Source organism: Sardina pilchardus, chromosome 24 (assembly GCF_963854185.1).
Source record: "Sardina pilchardus chromosome 24, fSarPil1.1, whole genome shotgun sequence".
Classification (NCBI taxonomy): Eukaryota; Metazoa; Chordata; class Actinopteri; order Clupeiformes; family Clupeidae; genus Sardina; species Sardina pilchardus.
The window spans coordinates 19,999,908-20,018,279 of record NC_085017.1 but is presented as its reverse complement, the minus strand read 5'-3'; the positions used below and the strand labels follow the sequence as shown (position 1 = coordinate 20,018,279).

General features: G+C 42.4%; 3 protein-coding genes across 8 annotated transcripts; 2 read left to right on the top strand and 1 right to left on the bottom strand.

The window, feature by feature from the left end:
* Positions 1 to 517: 517 nt before the first annotated feature.
* Positions 518 to 2,345, top strand: mrps18b (mitochondrial ribosomal protein S18B). Of its 2 annotated transcripts, none has more exons than XM_062528906.1 (7): positions 518 to 613; positions 867 to 1,032; positions 1,120 to 1,217; positions 1,322 to 1,390; positions 1,489 to 1,555; positions 1,654 to 1,713; positions 1,845 to 2,345. In XM_062528906.1, exons 1-7 carry the CDS (start codon positions 536 to 538, stop codon positions 2,042 to 2,044), a joined length of 738 nt encoding a protein of 245 aa, XP_062384890.1. In that variant the 5' UTR covers positions 518 to 535; the 3' UTR covers positions 2,045 to 2,345. The 2 variants fall into 2 exon arrangements, with proteins under 2 accessions (XP_062384890.1, XP_062384892.1); XM_062528908.1 differs by having other exon boundaries at positions 530 to 607.
* Positions 2,346 to 2,347: 2 nt separating this feature from the next.
* abcf1 (ATP-binding cassette, sub-family F (GCN20), member 1) lies at positions 2,348 to 12,748 on the bottom strand. 2 transcript variants are annotated; one of them, XM_062528901.1, is made up of 27 exons: positions 12,526 to 12,747; positions 11,792 to 11,844; positions 11,613 to 11,687; positions 11,377 to 11,506; positions 10,795 to 10,829; positions 10,586 to 10,711; positions 9,577 to 9,627; positions 9,129 to 9,224; positions 8,714 to 8,788; positions 8,532 to 8,618; positions 8,308 to 8,406; positions 8,089 to 8,211; positions 7,663 to 7,763; positions 7,386 to 7,471; positions 6,660 to 6,799; positions 6,347 to 6,495; positions 5,654 to 5,737; positions 5,364 to 5,488; positions 5,145 to 5,257; positions 4,640 to 4,811; positions 4,391 to 4,465; positions 4,212 to 4,282; positions 4,080 to 4,112; positions 3,654 to 3,822; positions 3,440 to 3,504; positions 3,261 to 3,333; positions 2,348 to 3,124 (listed from the first exon to the last, which is right to left on the bottom strand). In XM_062528901.1, the coding sequence occupies exons 1-27, from the start codon at positions 12,581 to 12,583 to the stop codon at positions 2,958 to 2,960; spliced, it is 2,631 nt and encodes an 876-aa protein (XP_062384885.1). In that variant the 5' UTR covers positions 12,584 to 12,747; the 3' UTR covers positions 2,348 to 2,957. The 2 variants fall into 2 exon arrangements, with proteins under 2 accessions (XP_062384885.1, XP_062384886.1); XM_062528902.1 differs by lacking the exon at positions 9,577 to 9,627 and having other exon boundaries at positions 12,526 to 12,748.
* On the top strand, positions 12,114 to 18,039 carry c24h6orf136 (chromosome 24 C6orf136 homolog). Of its 4 annotated transcripts, XR_009937153.1 has the most exons (8): positions 13,092 to 13,269; positions 14,379 to 14,542; positions 14,618 to 15,313; positions 15,437 to 15,525; positions 15,696 to 15,896; positions 17,273 to 17,342; positions 17,476 to 17,767; positions 17,915 to 18,039. XR_009937153.1 is itself a non-coding variant. In XM_062528904.1 (7 exons), the coding sequence occupies exons 2-7, from the start codon at positions 14,444 to 14,446 to the stop codon at positions 17,617 to 17,619; spliced, it is 1,299 nt and encodes a 432-aa protein (XP_062384888.1). In that variant the 5' UTR covers positions 12,114 to 12,225; positions 14,379 to 14,443; the 3' UTR covers positions 17,620 to 18,039. The 4 variants fall into 4 exon arrangements, 3 of the variants coding, with proteins under 3 accessions (XP_062384888.1, XP_062384887.1, XP_062384889.1); XM_062528904.1 differs by lacking the exon at positions 13,092 to 13,269 and adding an exon at positions 12,114 to 12,225 and having other exon boundaries at positions 17,476 to 18,039; XM_062528903.1 differs by having other exon boundaries at positions 17,476 to 18,039.
* The last annotated feature ends 333 nt before the right edge of the window (positions 18,040 to 18,372 follow it).

Genomic DNA, 18,372 nt, shown 5'->3' with positions numbered 1-18,372 from the left:
TTACCTCAGACAAATCCAGGAATGATCTAGAATGGGTGGGACTCCGTTTATATACCCTATGACGATTTTTACGTCATTCGTGCTCTCGAGAACGCGCGTACGTGAAGTTTCAAGCAAACAAAATGGAGTTCTACACGAGGCCCCTCCTCTGAACACGACCTCTCTACTCTGTGAAGGACAATCTTCAGCCCATCCCCCACCCCCCCCAGCTACAGCACATTTAACAAACCATATTCACCACATCAAACCTAAATCACTGCAATAAAATAACTATTTCAGAAATACTGAAAAGTATGGTTAGTCTTGAACCTGCCTTTCAGAAGAGAACGGGTAATGTTAATGTACTTGGCTAGGTAAATGTTTCTGCAGCTAAACAAATGTAACTGATATAACACCTGTGTTTAAGCAGATATGATTGAAGCAACGGTTGATATTTAATTGTGAAATAAACTAGAGAATCTGAATAAATTTAAAAATACTTCCGATGATTAATCACTTCCGTTAGTTTTAACTTTGACCCTTCATATCAACCAAAATGGCGGCCCCCTTGAGAAGCATTGGAAGACTCTTGTGTCGGACTAACATTCTCTATCAAAGTTTACGAGAGGTTCGGGTATGAAATATTCCCAAGATTGTGTTTTCGAAAATTGAATAGCATGTTAGTTTGATAATTGCAGTTGAGATGCCATTAAATGTATCATAACTTATAACGTATCGACCAATTCAAGCTAGTATTAGCTTTAGCAACACTGGTACATAAACTCAAACCCTTTCATAGTTTGACTGTGTGTAATTTGTACGCTGTAAAAGAATGCACGTGTTGACCAAAACATAGAGTAACGGTGTTATGATTATTCTTGTTAAAGGGAGGACATGTTTCGTTACCTGTCGTAAGGTGCCACCGAGTTGGAAGTCCTTGTGTGCAGGTTTATCGGTCGTTTTGTACACCAGCATCATCTGATGAGGACGTTGCAGCTACCCTTGCTTTGTCCCGGTATAAAGACAGACCCTGGGATTATTTGGAGAGCGAAGGTAAACGTATTTCCGGTTAATTTTGCATAGATGCCTGAACCATAGCTGGATGTTCGTCAAACACTCAGTCTTTCATGTCATTCGCAGAGTATATTGACCGCTACGGATCAAAACCAGTGTGGCTCGACTACAGGAGAAACCATAAAGGGGGGATTCCGCCGCAGAAAACACGTAAAACCTGTATTGTGCGTCAATCACATTGTCCAACTCAATCACATGTTGATGAGCTTAATGTGTGCTTCAGGCGTAATAGTATAACATCTACTGACTGGAGCTATCTGTTTCGTAGAGAGGAGATAAAACTTGCGGCAATCCCTGTCCCATCTGCAGAGATCCAAATGTCATAATTCACTACCAGGTCTCAACGATTTTCTTCTAACATTTACAGCTTCTGTTCTGATCTCAAGAAATAATACTGCAGTCATTTATTCATTGCCTTATTTGTTTTGCATATAGAATGTGAAGTTGTTGCAGCAGTTTGTTAGTCCTTACACGGGTTTGGTCTTGGATTCCACAAGAACAGGTACGTATGTAACCCATATGAAGTTGCTTGAATGACATGGCAGTGACCCATTAAGGTCAATATAATGTGTAAAGAATAATTCTCTATGTGACATCCAGGTGTGTGCATGAAACAACAGAAACAGCTTAACACTGCGATAGAGACAGCTCGGGACCATGGTATGGCTTCATTCATTGACTTATTTTCCTTGATTAAAGTTAGCTTGGGCCAACACAGATGAACCTGTTAGCAAAAATGTCCAATCTTGATTCAATGATTATACTTTGATATTTTTTCTGTATCTCCTCAGGCTTGATACCTGTACAGGTACCTCATGTGGATTTCTCAGGGGAGGACTACTCCAATTCCCATGCAGCCGTGGGAAAAACACCTCCTCCCACTGTTGTAAAGGCTGGTGAACCTTGGTATCAGTGGTATGGAAGCATGGTTCCAGATGAACGGGAATTGGCACGAGTAAAGAAGATATACAAATCCTACCTGAAACAGTAGTGTGTACTTGTGGGGATATAAAGGCATAGGCCTAACGTGTGGCTTTCACTGTTGATGTCTTGTATAATGCCTGCAATTATGGTTACATTACAGAAGACAAGTAATTGTTGGTCATTACTTGTCTATCCCTCAGTAGTGTTGAATTGATACCATTGTCATGCCCTGTTGCTCATCCCTGAGGTGAAACTTAGTTTCTTGTGATTGTTCAAGTCATGGTAGATGGACAGATGTTTCAGGAAGATGAGATAAATTATCATATCAAATTGTGTTAAGCACATTAAATAAAAACACAAGTGGATAATGTGATGCAAAATCCATTTTATTTGCTTTGACAATATTGAATATTTTGCCTCACCCACATCACAGGATGTGGTTGATATTCATTTTAGCTATGTATTAATGTCAATATCCAAGCAATGTATGTAAGTACTTGTGAATCTAATCTTTAAAGACAGATTTCAAACACATGATGTGGCCAATGTCTTCAGCATGACACCCCTGAGGTCTCAATTCCCCACTGAACACTTATACAAGTATTCTGTGTGTTAAACACTGGTGAATTCAGACAACTGGAGGTAAACTGAGGAGTGTGCTATGGTACATTACACACACTTCACTGTCCCTTAACAGCTTAAGTTATTTAACTACATCTTTAGTCACAAAAAATGATCTGTTCAGCCTGTTTTTGGTTAAGTGGCACACTTTTTCCTGGTCTGGCCTTTTGGTTCTCTCAACTATACTTGACTCCGACTATAACTCGGGTCATCTTCAAAGCCAGAATACATGTCAAGAGAACCTTGGACATTTCAACTGCAAAGCAGCCAAGTGCACACTAGCACATAGTCAGTTTTTTTTATTGAAGGGCTTTATTTTTTGCTGTTGTTTTTGCAGTCTTGGGTCTTCAGTTCTAGGATCAGACTTTGGGTTGGTGTACAAGTGTCTCCCCCAGGGCCTCCAGCACCTCACGCTTGTATTCGTCAAAGTCGCCGTCGATCTGGTTGACTGACTGGTCCTCCACCACCCACATCGTACACTGGGTCTCTGTGATCAGTCGGGCGTCGTGGCTCACAATGATCACAGCTGGGAGGGTGAGGCATTTGCCATTAGTTAGGAAGAGTTCACAATATGTGTGGAGTGTGGAGGAAACAATACAACATAATACAATGTCATTACACGTTTAATGAGAAACATGTTGAATTGCTTTTAGACAACATACCTCCTTTGTATTCATTGATGGCATCAGATAAGGCATCAATTGATTCAATATCCAAGTTATTTGTGGGCTCATCCTTTCAAACAAGAGAAAGTGATATCTGAGTCAGCCATACATAAGCGACATTTAAGTCAGTTTTACATCAAGCTAGTTGAGATGAGGGTGCAATTGAGGAGACTCACCAGGATCAGGACATCAGGTTGTCTGCATGCCAGTTCTGCAAACACCACTCTTGCTTTTTGACCTCCTGTGGAATCAGAATCAAAACATTTGTCAGTGTCCTAGCAACAGAGTATATGTCAACATGATAACCTAACAACCTCATCCCATTGTGTGAAATCAGAGTTGTTTTCTTCTACACGACTGACGCTGAGGTAGTGAAGTTGCTATAGTTACCGGACAGTTTAGAGATCTGAATGGTGTGCGCATGGCTCTCCAAGCCGAAACGGCCCAGGCATTTTCTGCTGTCCTGATAGGGCAGGTTAAAGTTCCTCTGGAGGTACTCTGTGGCTGCCTCTTCCATGTTCAGCTGATCAGCATACTGCTGGTTAAAGAAGCCCACTTTCTGTAAAGACACAAGACACAAAAAGTATATATGATTACAATGTCCACTGTGCACACTAGTCATTGCCACAAAATAAATTACTTCAGTAATTTTGTGTGCTTTTACGTCAAAAGAGCCAGAACTTGTTGTGAGCCTGACCTGTGGCACAATGTCTGGCCCATCAAAAAGATCCACAAAGATAAAATGGTTACAATCACTGGTGTAGCATGCGCAGTAAGACAACTTAGGATAACTGAAACTCAAAATATTTTACTTACCAAACGATGGTTCTTTCTCATCTCTCCTTTCGTCTATAATTAACAGAGAAAAAAAACAAACATAGCCAGTCACACACAGACGACGTCTTAAAATAAATAAATAAATAAAAACATAAAAATATATATACTTACAGGATTCAACTTTCCAGTCAAGAGCAGCAGCAATGTACTCTTTCCCACTCCGTTGGGCCCGACTATGCAAACTGGAGGAAATGTTTGTGTTAGCTTGACAATCAGCACAACACAGGGGAATTGATCATGATCCTTGAGAGTTCGATATTTAGTATCTTGAAGCAACTACATTAACTTACTTCTGGACTCCATATCAATACCAAAGTCCACATTCTTAAACAGCGCCTTCTGGCCGGAATAGGTGAAGTCAACACCTATAAGAAATAGTATGCAAATTAAAAAATCCATTAGACATTAGTATATCAGTACACTCACGATTAAAAAAGACCAAACAAAATTGAAATGAAAAAAAAAAAAAGTGTATTTCAGCAAGAAAAGCAACAGAGGCAAAGAGAAACTCGAAACTCGGAAGGAAAAAAAAAACTCACCGTGCAGGCCGAGGATGGGTGGCGAGAGGGGCGGTGGGTTGGGGAAGGTGAACTTGACCGTGTACTCCCTGGGCCTCTTCAGCAGCTCTGGGGCCTCGTGGCTCTCCTCCTCCAGGCCCTTCTTCTTGCCCTTCTGCTGCTTCCTGGTCAGGGCCTCTTTAGTCTGCTTCTCCTGAGAACGGAGGAAAGAGCACATGATGGAGACTGGGTGCTTCACCGTGTTAAAAGAAATCCTTGTGTGATGCCAGCAATTTCTCGGCTTTGGTTATCACACAATGGCACCTTTTCTCTGGTCTGGTGATCTTTGCTTTTTGATTTGAATTACAGTCTGACTAGTACTCCTTTAAGATTAAAGGTGTTTAAATGAAAGAACACCACTTATTATTACTACTGTAAATTCTGTGATGGTGTGGTAAAGAAACACGTTATTTGTCTTGAGGAAATGAGTTTGGCTATATGTGAGCAGAGACACCCAGAAAGATAACAGCAATGTTACAGAACTTACAGCCTGTTTGGTGGATTTCCCTCCAGCTTTTAGGTCTTTGAGTTTCTTCTCCTGTTTCTCATATTGTTTCAGAAGCTCCTTCTGCTTCTGGACGTACATCTTCTTGAAGGTCACTAAGAAACAAATAACACAGAAAGCCTGAATAAATTACAAAATGTTTACAATAAGTACAACGGTCAAGGTTGGCAAGGTGCATGCCAAATCTACGAGTATACTCACAGTAGTTTCCTCTGTAGTAAAAGAGCTTCTGCATGTCTAAGTGAACAATATCTGTACAGACTTCATCCAAGAAACTCTGGTCGTGGGAAACAATAAGAAGAGTCTTCTTCCAGCCTTGGAGATAACTGTAGAGAAAGAGAGGGGACAAGAGAGAGTGAGAGAGAGTGTTATCCTCAAGCTAACTGATGTTTATGACCTTTCCTTTTGTCAGTAGAAAACAAACAAGCACAGACATAAAAACATCTTCACGTGCAGACAATGGCTATATGATAAAAGCGTTAGTTCCGTACTTATTTAGCCAGATGACAGCGTTCAGATCCAGATGGTTGGTCGGCTCATCCAGCATCAGCAGCGTTGGCTCCATGAAGAGAGCCCTGAGGGGAGACACAGGAAGGCACATTTATTTACATTTCTAAAACGGTTCCGGTTCAGGTCCTTGATTATGATTGGCTGAATCGCGTTCGATGCCGTTGTAAAATCCAACACAAACAAACACCTTGACCATATTTCATTCTATATTAATGCACTACCACAAAAAAAATACAAAAATACAAAAATACAAAAAGAAAAGAAATTGGGGAATTGCTGTTCTAAAATCAGTGTAAACTATGGCCTCTCAGGGTATATTACTTAATTGGCTCATGGGGCTGACACAAACTGGTAGCACTGACTGTGTATTTGTCAGTTCAATCTTTTACTGGAGTAACAGTCAAAAAACTTTCAGTCCAGGAGCACACAGCTCTGTAGGGGTTTTGGATGGTCGATCAGAGAATGCTTTGCCTGCCTCATCAAATTCCCTTGATTAACATTTTTTAGTTCATTATTATTCCTTTTCATAAGATAATGGGATATTATTAATATGTAAATAATCAAAATAAAATGCCTACTGAGGGTGTTCAGATTCTAGAAACGGTGAAGTTTCTATAATGAAGTTCATTTGAGACCAGAACTCCTTTGAAGCATCAGTAGAATGTGACACTGACCTGGCCAGGGAGACTCTCATCCTCCAGCCTCCGGAGAACTTCTTGGTGGGTCGGTTCTGCATCTCGGACGTGAAGCCGAGACCTGCCAAGATCCGGCGAGCCTTCGCCTCAGCGGCGGCAGCTCCGATGGCCCTCAACTCCTCGTAAACCTGCGGACACAAGTGCACTTACAAGTTACACACAAAGCTGGGTGGTGGGTGACTGTGCAACTGTGCAACTGTGCAACTTCCTTCTGCCAGTATTTTGAGGGAATACCATCCTGGTTTTCATAAGCAGATAGCTAATGATGCTACAGTCACCCTCCACTCCTTACCTTCTCAAGCCTTTCAGAGACGCTGTCGTCTCCTTTCTCTAGAAGATTCTGCAGTTGTCTCTCCTCCTCCAGAAGTTTCGTTCGCCGCGTGTCTGCTTTCAGCACGGCCTGCACAGCCGGGGTGTCGTCAGCGATGACCTCTGCGTACACAAGCACACACACACACACACACACACACACACACACAGAGGAGAAAATTAAGTATGTGAGCAACAGAAGGAAATGAAATGCTTGAACACCAAGTATCAAGTCGTCAGTATACAAAATCTTAAGTATCCTGACATCAATATCAACACATGCTAAACTAGAAAAGCACTCAGAGAGCGCAGCTACCTCCGCCTGCATTGTTCTTCCTAGGTTGTCATACATTTGAACCTAAACTATTCAGATCGCCACCACATGGCCATACCATGCCATTACACCACTAAGATAAATACATAAAGCTTCTGGTATCCCGACAGAATTACGGAGCAGTCCCAAAATGTAATCGTTTCTTCCTTGGGTCATGTCCGACCTTTCATTTCATTGAAATCCATCCATAACTTTTTCAGTTATCTTGCTAACAAACAGACAAACAGACAGACAGACAGACAAACAGACGCCGGTCCCCGATGAAAACATATACCTCCTTGGCGGAGGAAATAAAACCGGGCTGGGATAATTACATTAATGACAGACTACATTCTTGAACACACATTTTGTTTTCTTAATATAATGAGCTGTTACCTTGTTCACAAAGGAGTACATCAATATTAGGTGGGATGCTGAGGGCTCTGTTGGCAATGTGCTTCAAAAGTGTGGTCTTTCCTTTTCTGAAATAGTCAAGAAAATGCTGTGTTAGTCATTTTGACCATACATTGAGTACCATTTTTACCATACCATTTTTTTCCCTCTCACATTCTATTTGTGTCTGTGTAATAACTTTATATCAATTTCTGATAGAGGAATACTTCAATATTAAAACAGAACATAAGTATCAAATTATTTACAAATACCAACTTACCCATTAGGTCCAACTAAACCATAACGCCTTCCAGCAACAATCAGTAGGTCAGCGTTTACAAAGAGCTCCTTTCCATGAGCCGATATACTGAATCTTTCCAGCTGATGGGAGAAGGAGGGATTTTAACACAGGTCAACCAAAATCTTCAGAGCTTTTTCAGGTATGGTAAGGTATGACATGATATGGTAAAGCTATCTTTTGGAAAAAGACTCTCAAATGCTCCTTGAAACCAATGTTAAAGTTATCAGGGATGTGTGTGTGTGTGTGTGTGTGTGTGTGTGTGTGTGTGTGTGTGTGTGTGTGTGTGTGTGTGTGTGTGTGTGTGTGTGTGTGTGTGTGTGTGTGTGTGTGTGTGTGTGTGTGTGTAGAAAGAGAAAAACAGTAAACAGATCTCAAAAGTGAGCCATATTACAACAGCCATATTACCTTGATGTCAGAAGCGTTCTCTAACATGGCTTGCCTGGACGACATCTCTGCCACTGAGACCGAGAAGTCTCCCTCTGAAGCATTCTGAGCGCGCACACTGGCCACCTGCCTCTCATACTCCATCTGTCAAACAGCAACACATACCGTCAAAGCCTTCAAATCACACACATGGACCCAAAACAACCCGCAGTCCTGTGACCATCAACAAAGCCTGCCTACCATCTTCTTTTTCTTCTTCTTTTCCTTTTTGCTCATGTTGGCAAAGGGGTCCTCGCCCTTTTCTTTCTCCAGCTGCTCTCTTATGGCATCTTCTGCACTCTGTCGGGAAGGACCAATGGCACAAACAAAGGACACTGGTAAGGACAGAGGCGAGGACCTTCAACAAGGCAAAACATCTATCTGCTGACCAAGCTGAATTTGAGAAGTGGAGGCGAGGCTTGTACCATCAGTGTGTCGTCCCCATCACTGTCATCCTCGTCTTCTTCGTCGTCGTCATCTTTACTTGACTTGGCTTGACTTGGCTTGGCTTTCTGTAATTGAAGCAAATTCATATTGGAATGCGTTTTTTAAAACCAGGGACTCGCACAACCTGACAAAAGTGCTCAACAAGGTAGGACCCACTCACCATGGGCTGTTCTTTCTTGCCTTTCTTCTGTGATGTTTCAGCTTCAGCTTCATTCTCCTCATCAACTTCTGGAGACTTCAGAGATAAAGACAGAGGGCCCTACATTTTCAATCTCAACTATGGCTTCCTTACAGTTATTTGTATAATAGGACGCTGTATTTGTAGGTTACTGGGCAATGGGCATACAATATGCCCTTTTGTGTTGCTGAATCCGGTAAGGACAAATGATCACTTTGTGCAAAGGGCTATTCTCTAAATATTTGCTGGAAGATAATAGTGGGTAATTCTCCTTTAAAATGATGAGGCATGCCCCAGACTAACCTATATATGTAAAAAACAACAAGGTATTGTTTCTTAAGTGTGACAAGTAAAGGTAGAGTTGACATGCATAACACATAGGGTCCTGATGTCTAACCTTAGATGTTTTGGCTACTGCCTTCTTGTTCTTCTTCAAGGCCTTCTTCTCTTCATCCTTTTTCTCACTGTCCTCCTGCTCGTCCTCGGATGCATCCTTAATTTGGAGGGAGGGGGAAATCATTAAGAGGTTAATTTATTCAGGTCATTCTTAAATTGGGCATAACAATATAAGAGAAAGTATGCAGGAAAAAGAGAATGAATGAAAATGGAAAGATGGAGATTATCAAGAGGTATGTCCTCAGCATCCTTTCCCACTGCTGGATGAGATTGAACACAAGAGCGACATGAGGAGGGGAAATGGAGGGTAAGTGGGATGGGGTGGTGTGGGATAGGGTTGGGTTGGGTTGGGTAGGGAGGGGTATGGTGGTTGAGAAGAGTGATGTGCGTATGTAGTGGAGACGTGAATGTGTCACATCATGGTACGGTGACCAGGTTCTCTTACCCACCTTGATCTTCTTGGGCTTAGGCTTATCTTTTTTCTTGCCTTTTGGCACTTCCTGTGTCACGGACATACAGGCACAGACAGATGCACACAGAATTTGAGAACTGTTTTTTTCAAATCAAATATTATGCCATGTTCTGTATGAGAAAAGCTTGCAGCATTGAGTTTTCCCAGGCCACACAATCAAGCGGTAAAAAATAGAGCACAAATGAACGTTTCAAAGACTAACGACTAAAAACGAAAGTCGTTTGAAGACCAAGACTTCTTCTGACTTCTTCGTCACAAATAAACATTTCTATACATGAGCAGCCAGTAGGTCATGGATGTTAAACATCTGATGGTACATGAACGACACAAGCAAGGTTATTTGTTTCAAGCAAGAGTGTGTGAACGGCCGCCAACAGTAACGATGCAGTGAATTTAGTATGTGAGATCAGATGGGAGACAGAGGACTGGGATGGAGCAGAAGAAGAAACAAGGAACAGGGCAGAAACAGAATAGACAACAAAGACAAAGGGATTTATGAGACTATGGCAGCTACTACAAAAAGTTAGTGTGATTAAAGCAACACTAGAGCACTTTTCTTCTGTGCGATTATAGCCGATAAGAGGGCCGTTAAGCGAATGCAGAAGTGCCGTTCACACCGTTACGAGTTGATGAACCACTGAAATGATTTTGGGGAACATTATTTTAAGTAACAAAAAACTCTTTAGTGTTGCTTTAATGTTTCAATGATTAATATGCTTCAATGACATGTTAGCCCAGACCTTCTATATGCACAGACTTTGACAATATAATTCTGCTATATGACATGACAAGCTTGAGTAGTATATAAATAATAATAGTGCTATGAATACACACACACATTAGCAATTAATACGTAAATCATGTAATGCAATGCATAACAATCCATACAATATCCATCATGCACATACTTAGCCACACAAGCCCAATGTGCTCTGAATTATTGAAGGCAACACATAAAACATAACAGACATGTCATCACCACCCACCACAGATTCTTTCTTTTTTGATGGTTTTTCTTCCTCTTCGTCATCGTCATCTCCTGCATCCTCATCATCATCATCGTTGTCATCGTCACTTTGTCCCTGACTTAAAGCAGCAAAAATGTTGCCTCCCTAGCAAGATGAGAGAGAGGGTAAGAGTGGCTCTACAGGGAGAACAGAAATGTGAAATACAATGCTTCCCACCAAGGACTTACCTTATTTCTCTTTGCGCCTTTGCTAGGAACCACAACTGAGGAGAAAAAATAATCATTGTGATTACAAAAATCAAACCGGTAAGCGCATTAAGACAAAGGGTCCCAATTTAAAAGGTAAGCAAATGCAAAGTCTTAAGTTTAACTGAAGTTAATTTAATTAGCTAGGCAAAATCAACACAATGGATAAGACCAGTGCAAACACTGATGAGTCTCTTCAATGCTCCCGCATGCAACTAGGATGGGACACAATATCAAAATAAATACTGCAATGTACTGCATTTCTTCTCTTTGTGATATATCATCAATAAGCGGCAAATATCAATGAAGGTAATCTTCTGCAAACTGTAAAATTCTGTTTTGATTCAGTTGTGAAATGTTATGGATAAATCCATAATTCCATAATTTGTGTCTTTTTCTTCTTCTGCATTTACATAGATATCACACTGATACTGGAAGATTCCCAGCCCTACATACAACACGATAACAATAGTTTGGACATGAGAGCTTGGCTTGTTGACAGACTTTGCACTTTGCCTGCCTTTTAAATGACCCAATGAGCCAAAGACTATCTTTTGACAGTACCCTCCTCCTCTTCATCCTCATCACTGGCTTGTACCGACAGCTTTTTGAGCTTCTCCATGACATCTTCATCGTCGTCATCAGCAGCATTTCCTCCTTTACCTTTTCGCCTGTCCTTCTTTTTCTTCTGAGGCTGGACACAAATCGGAGGGGGTTCAGGGTTTAGGTCCTAACGTTTAGGACTACCGAATCATTGTGAGACTTTGTGAAGGAAATTCTAGGAGTGAATTTGAACTTACTTGTTTTGAATGACTTTCTTTGACGGGTTCCTCCTCTTGTTCTGGTTTAGGATCTGATGTCAGCTCCTCAAAAAACTGTGACCACATGAATGAGGATGTGATGCAGGTACATGTCAACTGTCAACACCAACTGTACATACTAAAATGAAAACATACTAAATCGGAACACAAAGACTTACACTCTTTTTCCCCTTCTTGTCTTTCTTTCCTTTCTTGACTGTTTTTTCTTTTTCTAGATAAAAGCATTTAAGGTTAAATGAATAGATGCTTTGTGGGTACCATGAACGGCAGTGAACACAACAACAGTAACCAGGGCCAGTGAGTGAGCCTCAATGAGAATTGAAGCTGATAGTGATGTAGATGTTCCAGGTAGCCAGCTATTTTTCTGACAGCACAGCAGTTTTGCTAGAATTGCCGTTTCCTTTGGCCTGGGAAAGTTGGCCAGCAACACCGATGAAAGGACAGCAATTTCAAACGATGACGCATTGTTGCATAAGCTTTCAGCTAACACACATCTAAAAGTTACTAACGATTAGAGTAGTAGCAAAGTATTAACACAAATCTGACGTTGTGCTTCAAGGTTTACACATTCCGCTCTAGTTCACGTTGACAGGTGAGCTTACACTGTACCTCAAAAGCCACGAAAACCGCAAAGCCCGCAACAATAATGGGTAACGTTTGAATAGTCTGTACGGACTCAGTTCTCATGTAATATGGGAATAGCTTTAGTAACGTAACGTGACATTAGCCTGAACCAAGGTGTTGGTTAGGCTTTTCTTCGATAACCGACTCACTACATGACTAACGTTATATTTGCCTATCAATTACATTATGGCTCGTTGAAATGTCGTTAGCTACGTTAGCTAAGTGGATTCACCAGTAGTAGGTTAGCTAACATTAGCCGTTAACTTACCTGTCGTTTCAACTTCATCTCCTTCCCACAGTTCCACTTCCTTAGCTTTCTTGGGCATTTTCAGTCCTTAAATATGTTAATGGGCTTCGGAAAACTGTTAATGTATTTTAATATAATTGTCGGACCACTGGGAGACCACCAGCCAGCTGTACTTAAAATGCGCAGGGATGCTAGCTAATGCGAATCGCATGCGGCGGCCTGTGCCTATTTTCCTTTTTTTTCTACGAGAGAGTGAGTATTAGCCGGTTCATTGAAAATGTCATAGCGCCAACAATGTATGGTGGTCAAAACCAGTACTTCAGCTGTAGCGTTTGTAATGTGCAAATATTTGCAGGTGCTTTTTTTTTTTTTTGCAAATACATATGCATTATGGGATTAAAATTGTAATAGATTAAATATATATTTTTTTATATATATAAATCTATATAATATGTTCATGGATAAAAGTAATGTTTTTGGCACAACATTGAACAGTCATTGCCAGCCAATCAGCGGGACGCCGGTGTGTGAGGTAGATGGGCGGAGTACTGTTCTAGAAGCATTTTGACGCTTGCGTTGTGAACAGTGTGCTGGCTGTAGACTGGCAAGGACATCGGTAGATGGAATGACTTTGTATAACATTAGCTACTGGCCTCGGAAATTGCGGGAAAAACGTCAATCCTTGTAAGCGGAGATAAAATATGAGTTGCACAGTTTGACCAAACAAACACACGCCTGCATCACAGCCCTAGTTAACTAATAAAGGTAAGCAAAATTGCTTGGGAACTGCATGCATAGCTACTACCCAGCTAGTTAGCTGTGCTGTTAGCTTATTAGCATACTTTTGGACCAGTGAAGTAACGTTACTATTTGCTGGAAAGTTAGCCAGAAATCCTACATCATCAGTCTGTCATCACTCGATGATATGGCTGTCAGCCTTCTCTGATACGTCAGTGTTAGGAAAGGTTAATCACTTTCACTGTCATTTAACGTTACATACACAGTAAGGAGTATGCATGCACATTTAAATGGCTAACTATTTGCAGGCTACAGTAGTCACCAGGGCATCAGCCCACAACCAAACATGGATTTCATAACCTTAGCTCACTGCTTAGCTAACAGCTAGCGTGCTGCCTATCTGGCTTTGGTTTGCATGTTACCAAACAGATGTCTGCTGGACCGCTTTGCTTTGTTTTTTTTGGGCTGATTGTGCCAGCGCGTCGATTTAGATTAACAGTAGATTATTCTCACTCTGGTGTAGCTAATGTTATCTCAGTATTGGCACGAAATGAGCTAATGTGAGATTTTGCAGTCGGATGACACTAGTTAACGTTGACATTAGCTGTTAAGTAACATTGTTATCGGCTGAGAAGTTTATTTATATATGCGTGAGAACACGTCTGTGAGTATATTCTGCAAACAAACCTGATATATAATGTGTTTAACGTTACACTATAATGAGATGAGATCATAGGTAGGCTACCTTGCTGCTGGCGAACTGCCCCAGCCTAGCATGCTACAGAAGTTGCAGCTATCGTTAATCGAATGATTTCCGAACTTGCTGCTGCCACTCACGTTCAATGTGTCATGTGCTACTTTGGCTTCAGTGGTTTTCTGAGCTTCAAGAGCACGAGAGGTCAAAGTCTCAGCACACCCTTCGTATATCGTATAGTGATGTTGGGCTGCTTTTGCGTCTTGGAATAACTAGATGGCAGTTGTATTTCGACATAAAGTAATAGAGACCTGCAACATTATGGTTCAGTAAATTGAGTGTGACTGTTGATTTGCAGTGATGGTGATTTGCATTTTTAGTGTTGAGAGAGAAAAACAAGCCAAGACAAAGCAAAGATAACTGTGGTGTTTCTTCCCTCCAGCTTGTCTAATGGTGTCTGCTCACTGAATCTGTCATTGGGGTCACCCCTGCCCCTTCCTGAGGTGAATGGCTGTGTGCAGAGGGGGTGCTGCTTTCTGGGTGGGGTGTCTCTGGAGCCATGGCAGCAGTCAACTCAGAAGGCAGCCATGTTGGACTATATATCAGGTACACTTGAAATAAGAGAAAGTACATAAGCCATAGTTTGCAGAAGTGAAATTAATTAAAATGTGTCATTTGCAGATGCTTGAACAGCCCTTGAATGGCTCCACAAGGACACTGTGCAGTGCATCGTGGGCCCTGGCACCACCAAACAGCCTACGCTATCAGAACCTGAAACATCCGTCCCTGTCGCACCCGTTCCACCATGCGAGTCAGCCCCAGACAGCAGCTGTCCTGGATGAGGACTGGGACGAGACGGTCAGCTTGTGCGTGCTGCTGCGACCCAAGGAGTCTGAGGGGCAGCACACCCTCGTGGAGGTGTCACACTTTGGGCAGGCTAAACTAAGCGAGCTCCTTGCTCTGGGACCTAACAGGCCCTTTGAGCTCCTCCTTCCTTTAACGACTGTTGACGGTTGCAGGGAGGATGACATTAGCATTACAGCGAAGGACAGGAAAGAAGGATGTGCGGAGGGAGCGACTCTTGGGAAAGAGACAGGATCCTTCCGGAGTCTTTTTGAGACGGAAGGCTGTCCTGCTCCGTTTGTGTTGGGCTCACACTTCTACTGTTTTCACTGCCCGGCGATGGAGCCCTTGGCCAGCAGTGGAAATAGGCTTAACTTGAGGCTCAGACTAGAGGCGCAGGCCTCAGGCCCCCCCCCACTCCCCTCGGTCTCCTACTACGAAGATGAACCTGACCGGGTAGCGAGGAGCAGGAGTGACCGTGAGCGGGAGGACGAGGAGAAGCTGGCAGTAATGTATGAGCGGCTGAGGCTAGAGGTAGGTGTACGGAGAGGAACAGGTTTTTCAAAAATCTTGCATTTTTGTCTTGTTTTTGTCTTTTTATGAGTGCTTTTATGACTCCCCTGCTCACCTGACGTTCTTGGTATGTTGTTTTTGCAGCTTCCGCAGCTTTTGGTGAAAACTCATGACTATCGCCTCTACTCCAATGACATCGAGTTCATCAATGGACTTATTAACACCAAGACCAAGTAAATAGCTATTCTTTCCATCAGACATTTGTTCAATTAATTAAATACCTGACAAATATGATTCATAATAACATTGGATTTTTGGGGCTGGCATTTGTATTTATAGTCCGATGTAAGTTTTTAGACTGAAAAGGATCTTTGTGTGTGTGTGTGTGTGTGCGTTTTTGCAGGGGCCGTATGCTGTATCAGCTGACCCTGTCCCTGTGGCGAGTGACGTGTTTGTGCTATTACGCGGAGGCGCGGATAGAGGTGCTGAAGCTGACCAAGCACCCCGAGGACGGCTCGGTGCGAGCGCGCTGGAGGATCCGAGGCCTGCCCTTCCACATGCTGCTGCTGCGCTTCTACAAGAAGGACAAGAGCCGTCTCTATAGGTGAGCGAAAGGACGACCATGCAAGCAAGTAAAGAGCATTAAAGGGATAATCCGGAGTGAAATTTAGATGCACTTTAGATCAATTTTTCGGACTATTGGGAGTACATACGTTGAGTTGACACCAAAATCATGTAATTCGGATGTATTTTGAGAAAGTTCGAGTTCACCGTTTTTAGCCAAAACTCGTTAGCCTGGAAGTGACCGGGGCAGGTCCTTTCGCCACTACAAAACGCTATTTTTATACCTCTTCTACTGTTCCAAACAACGCTACACTTACGTGGTAGTGAGTAGAGGGTCCCTAAAGCCAAAACGAAGTATCCCCACGTCTTTATGTGGTCGGATAGAGAGTCCAGAATGAATTTAATCGAGTCAGTACCTTCCGGAAATGTCGCTGCGGCAGCTGCGCAACGCTTCAACAACACTTTACTAACATTTCCGGAAAGGTACTGACTCGATTAAATTCATTCTGGACTCTCTATCCGACCACATAAAGACGTGACGATACTTCGGTTTGGCTTTAGGGACCCTCTACTCACTACCACGTAAGTGTAGCGTTGTTTGGAACAGTAGAAGAGGTATAAAAATAGCGTTTTGTAGTGGCGAAAGGACCTGCCCCGGTCACTTCCAGGCTAACGAGTTTTGGCTAAAAACGGTGAACTCGAACTTTCTCAAAATACATCCGAATGACATGATTTTGGTGTCAACTCAACGTATGTACTCCCAATAGTCCGAAAAACTGATCTAAAGTGCATTTCACTCCGGATTATCCCTTTAAAGGAGATTTTCCGGATTTCCACATACAGTAATTTCCTGCATATAAGCCGCATTGTGTATAAGCCGCAGGACAGTGTTTTATGCAAGTTAAAAGAAACAAAACCATATTAACACCATATCAACTGCCCCCCTGTATTAACCTCATAGCGGAATAAATTTTGCAAAAATCAATGTATAAGCTGCGGCTAATAGTTGGGAAATTACGGGTAGATCTCTTTCTTGAGGTAGTCGGTATGCATGAAAATGATAGTATATAAATATAAATCGTTCCACTTAGCTCGAGTTGCTGCAGCCGACAGCTAGAGCTGCCAGGCAGCTACAGTGCGACACTTATGCCCCCAGAGTGTAACACTGTAGCTAGATATTTCCTTTCCCCAACAGCTGGATTGAGCCCTTAGTTTTTGGCAGTCCTTCTGGCTGATGCATATTGATGCAGGATGCAGATGTTGATACTGAATGCAGGTGATTTCCGAAGTTTTGACTGCATTGGTCTGTTCATTGTGTAGAATCCATATGTCTGGGAGCATAATATACATCATAGTGGCCATTCCTATCAGAACAGAGGGTATGTATTAATCTGACTTCTCGTCACCTCTTTGTAGGAGTTACGATGCTTTCTCCACATTCTACCTGGGCTCTGATGGTCTCATTCACTGTCATAGAGTGGAAAAGGTGAGCTTTTAAAAAAAAAAAAAAAAAAAAAAAAGTCATGAAAATACAGTTGCTTTTGGGATGGGCACGCAAGAATGTGTTGAACGTGTATCCCATAATTCTGTCTGTCGATTTCTCACTCCTGTCTGTATAGGTGATGCAGGCCCCGCCGCCGGTGTTGCCCGGGGTGACCTCGCTGTTGGCCGGGGCGCTCGTGGCTCTGGGCTTCCAAGAGCACCGGCCAGCTGTCAACCTGTTGCCCTTCCTGCTGTCCTCCTTCAGGCAGGGCCGAGACTGAGTCTGAGGGTGGTGCGCAGCGTTTGTTTGCCAGAATGGGAGAGACAGACAGAGAGAGATGGACTTTAAAGGGCCTGAGGAGGGCTGAAAGAGGTTTGAGCAGGAGAGAGAGAGAGGGACAGAGAAGGTGTGAAAGATCTGTCAAAGAGGTAAGGGTTTTGTTTGGAGGCAAAGAGAGGAAGGAAGAATGATGCCTACAATCCTAGATAGGAAGAAATAATCATTTTAAAATGAGTAATATCATCACTTGAAAATGACTCCCTTTGTTGTTGTTTTTTATCTTTGCTTTTCCCCAGCTTCAACTGTACAGGCAAGCTAAAACCCTCAATGTGTATTCTTCTGTCTCATGTAGCTAAGAGGAAAATATTGTAGTGTTTGTGAATAGTTGGTTAAAACATGACCAGAACTGTTATGCAATGCCCTCCAACGTGTCCCCTTTTCTGATGTGGATCACTGAATTGGAGCTTTTAAATAGCTTCAACCTTACGCACAATCCATGCACGCACCTTAGAAAACAGCTTCCGTGGCTTTAATGATGTACAGATATGTTGCTATGACACACAGACACACAGACACACAGACACACAGACACACAGACACACAGACACACAGACACACAGACACACACACGTACAGATACACACACTGCCCTGTGTCATTATTGTACAGTTTGAAGAACCTCTTGACTGAAACTGGCTTTACTGTGAGATTGAGTATATTGCAAGGTCTTGGTTACAGGTTAGGTTTTTTTTTA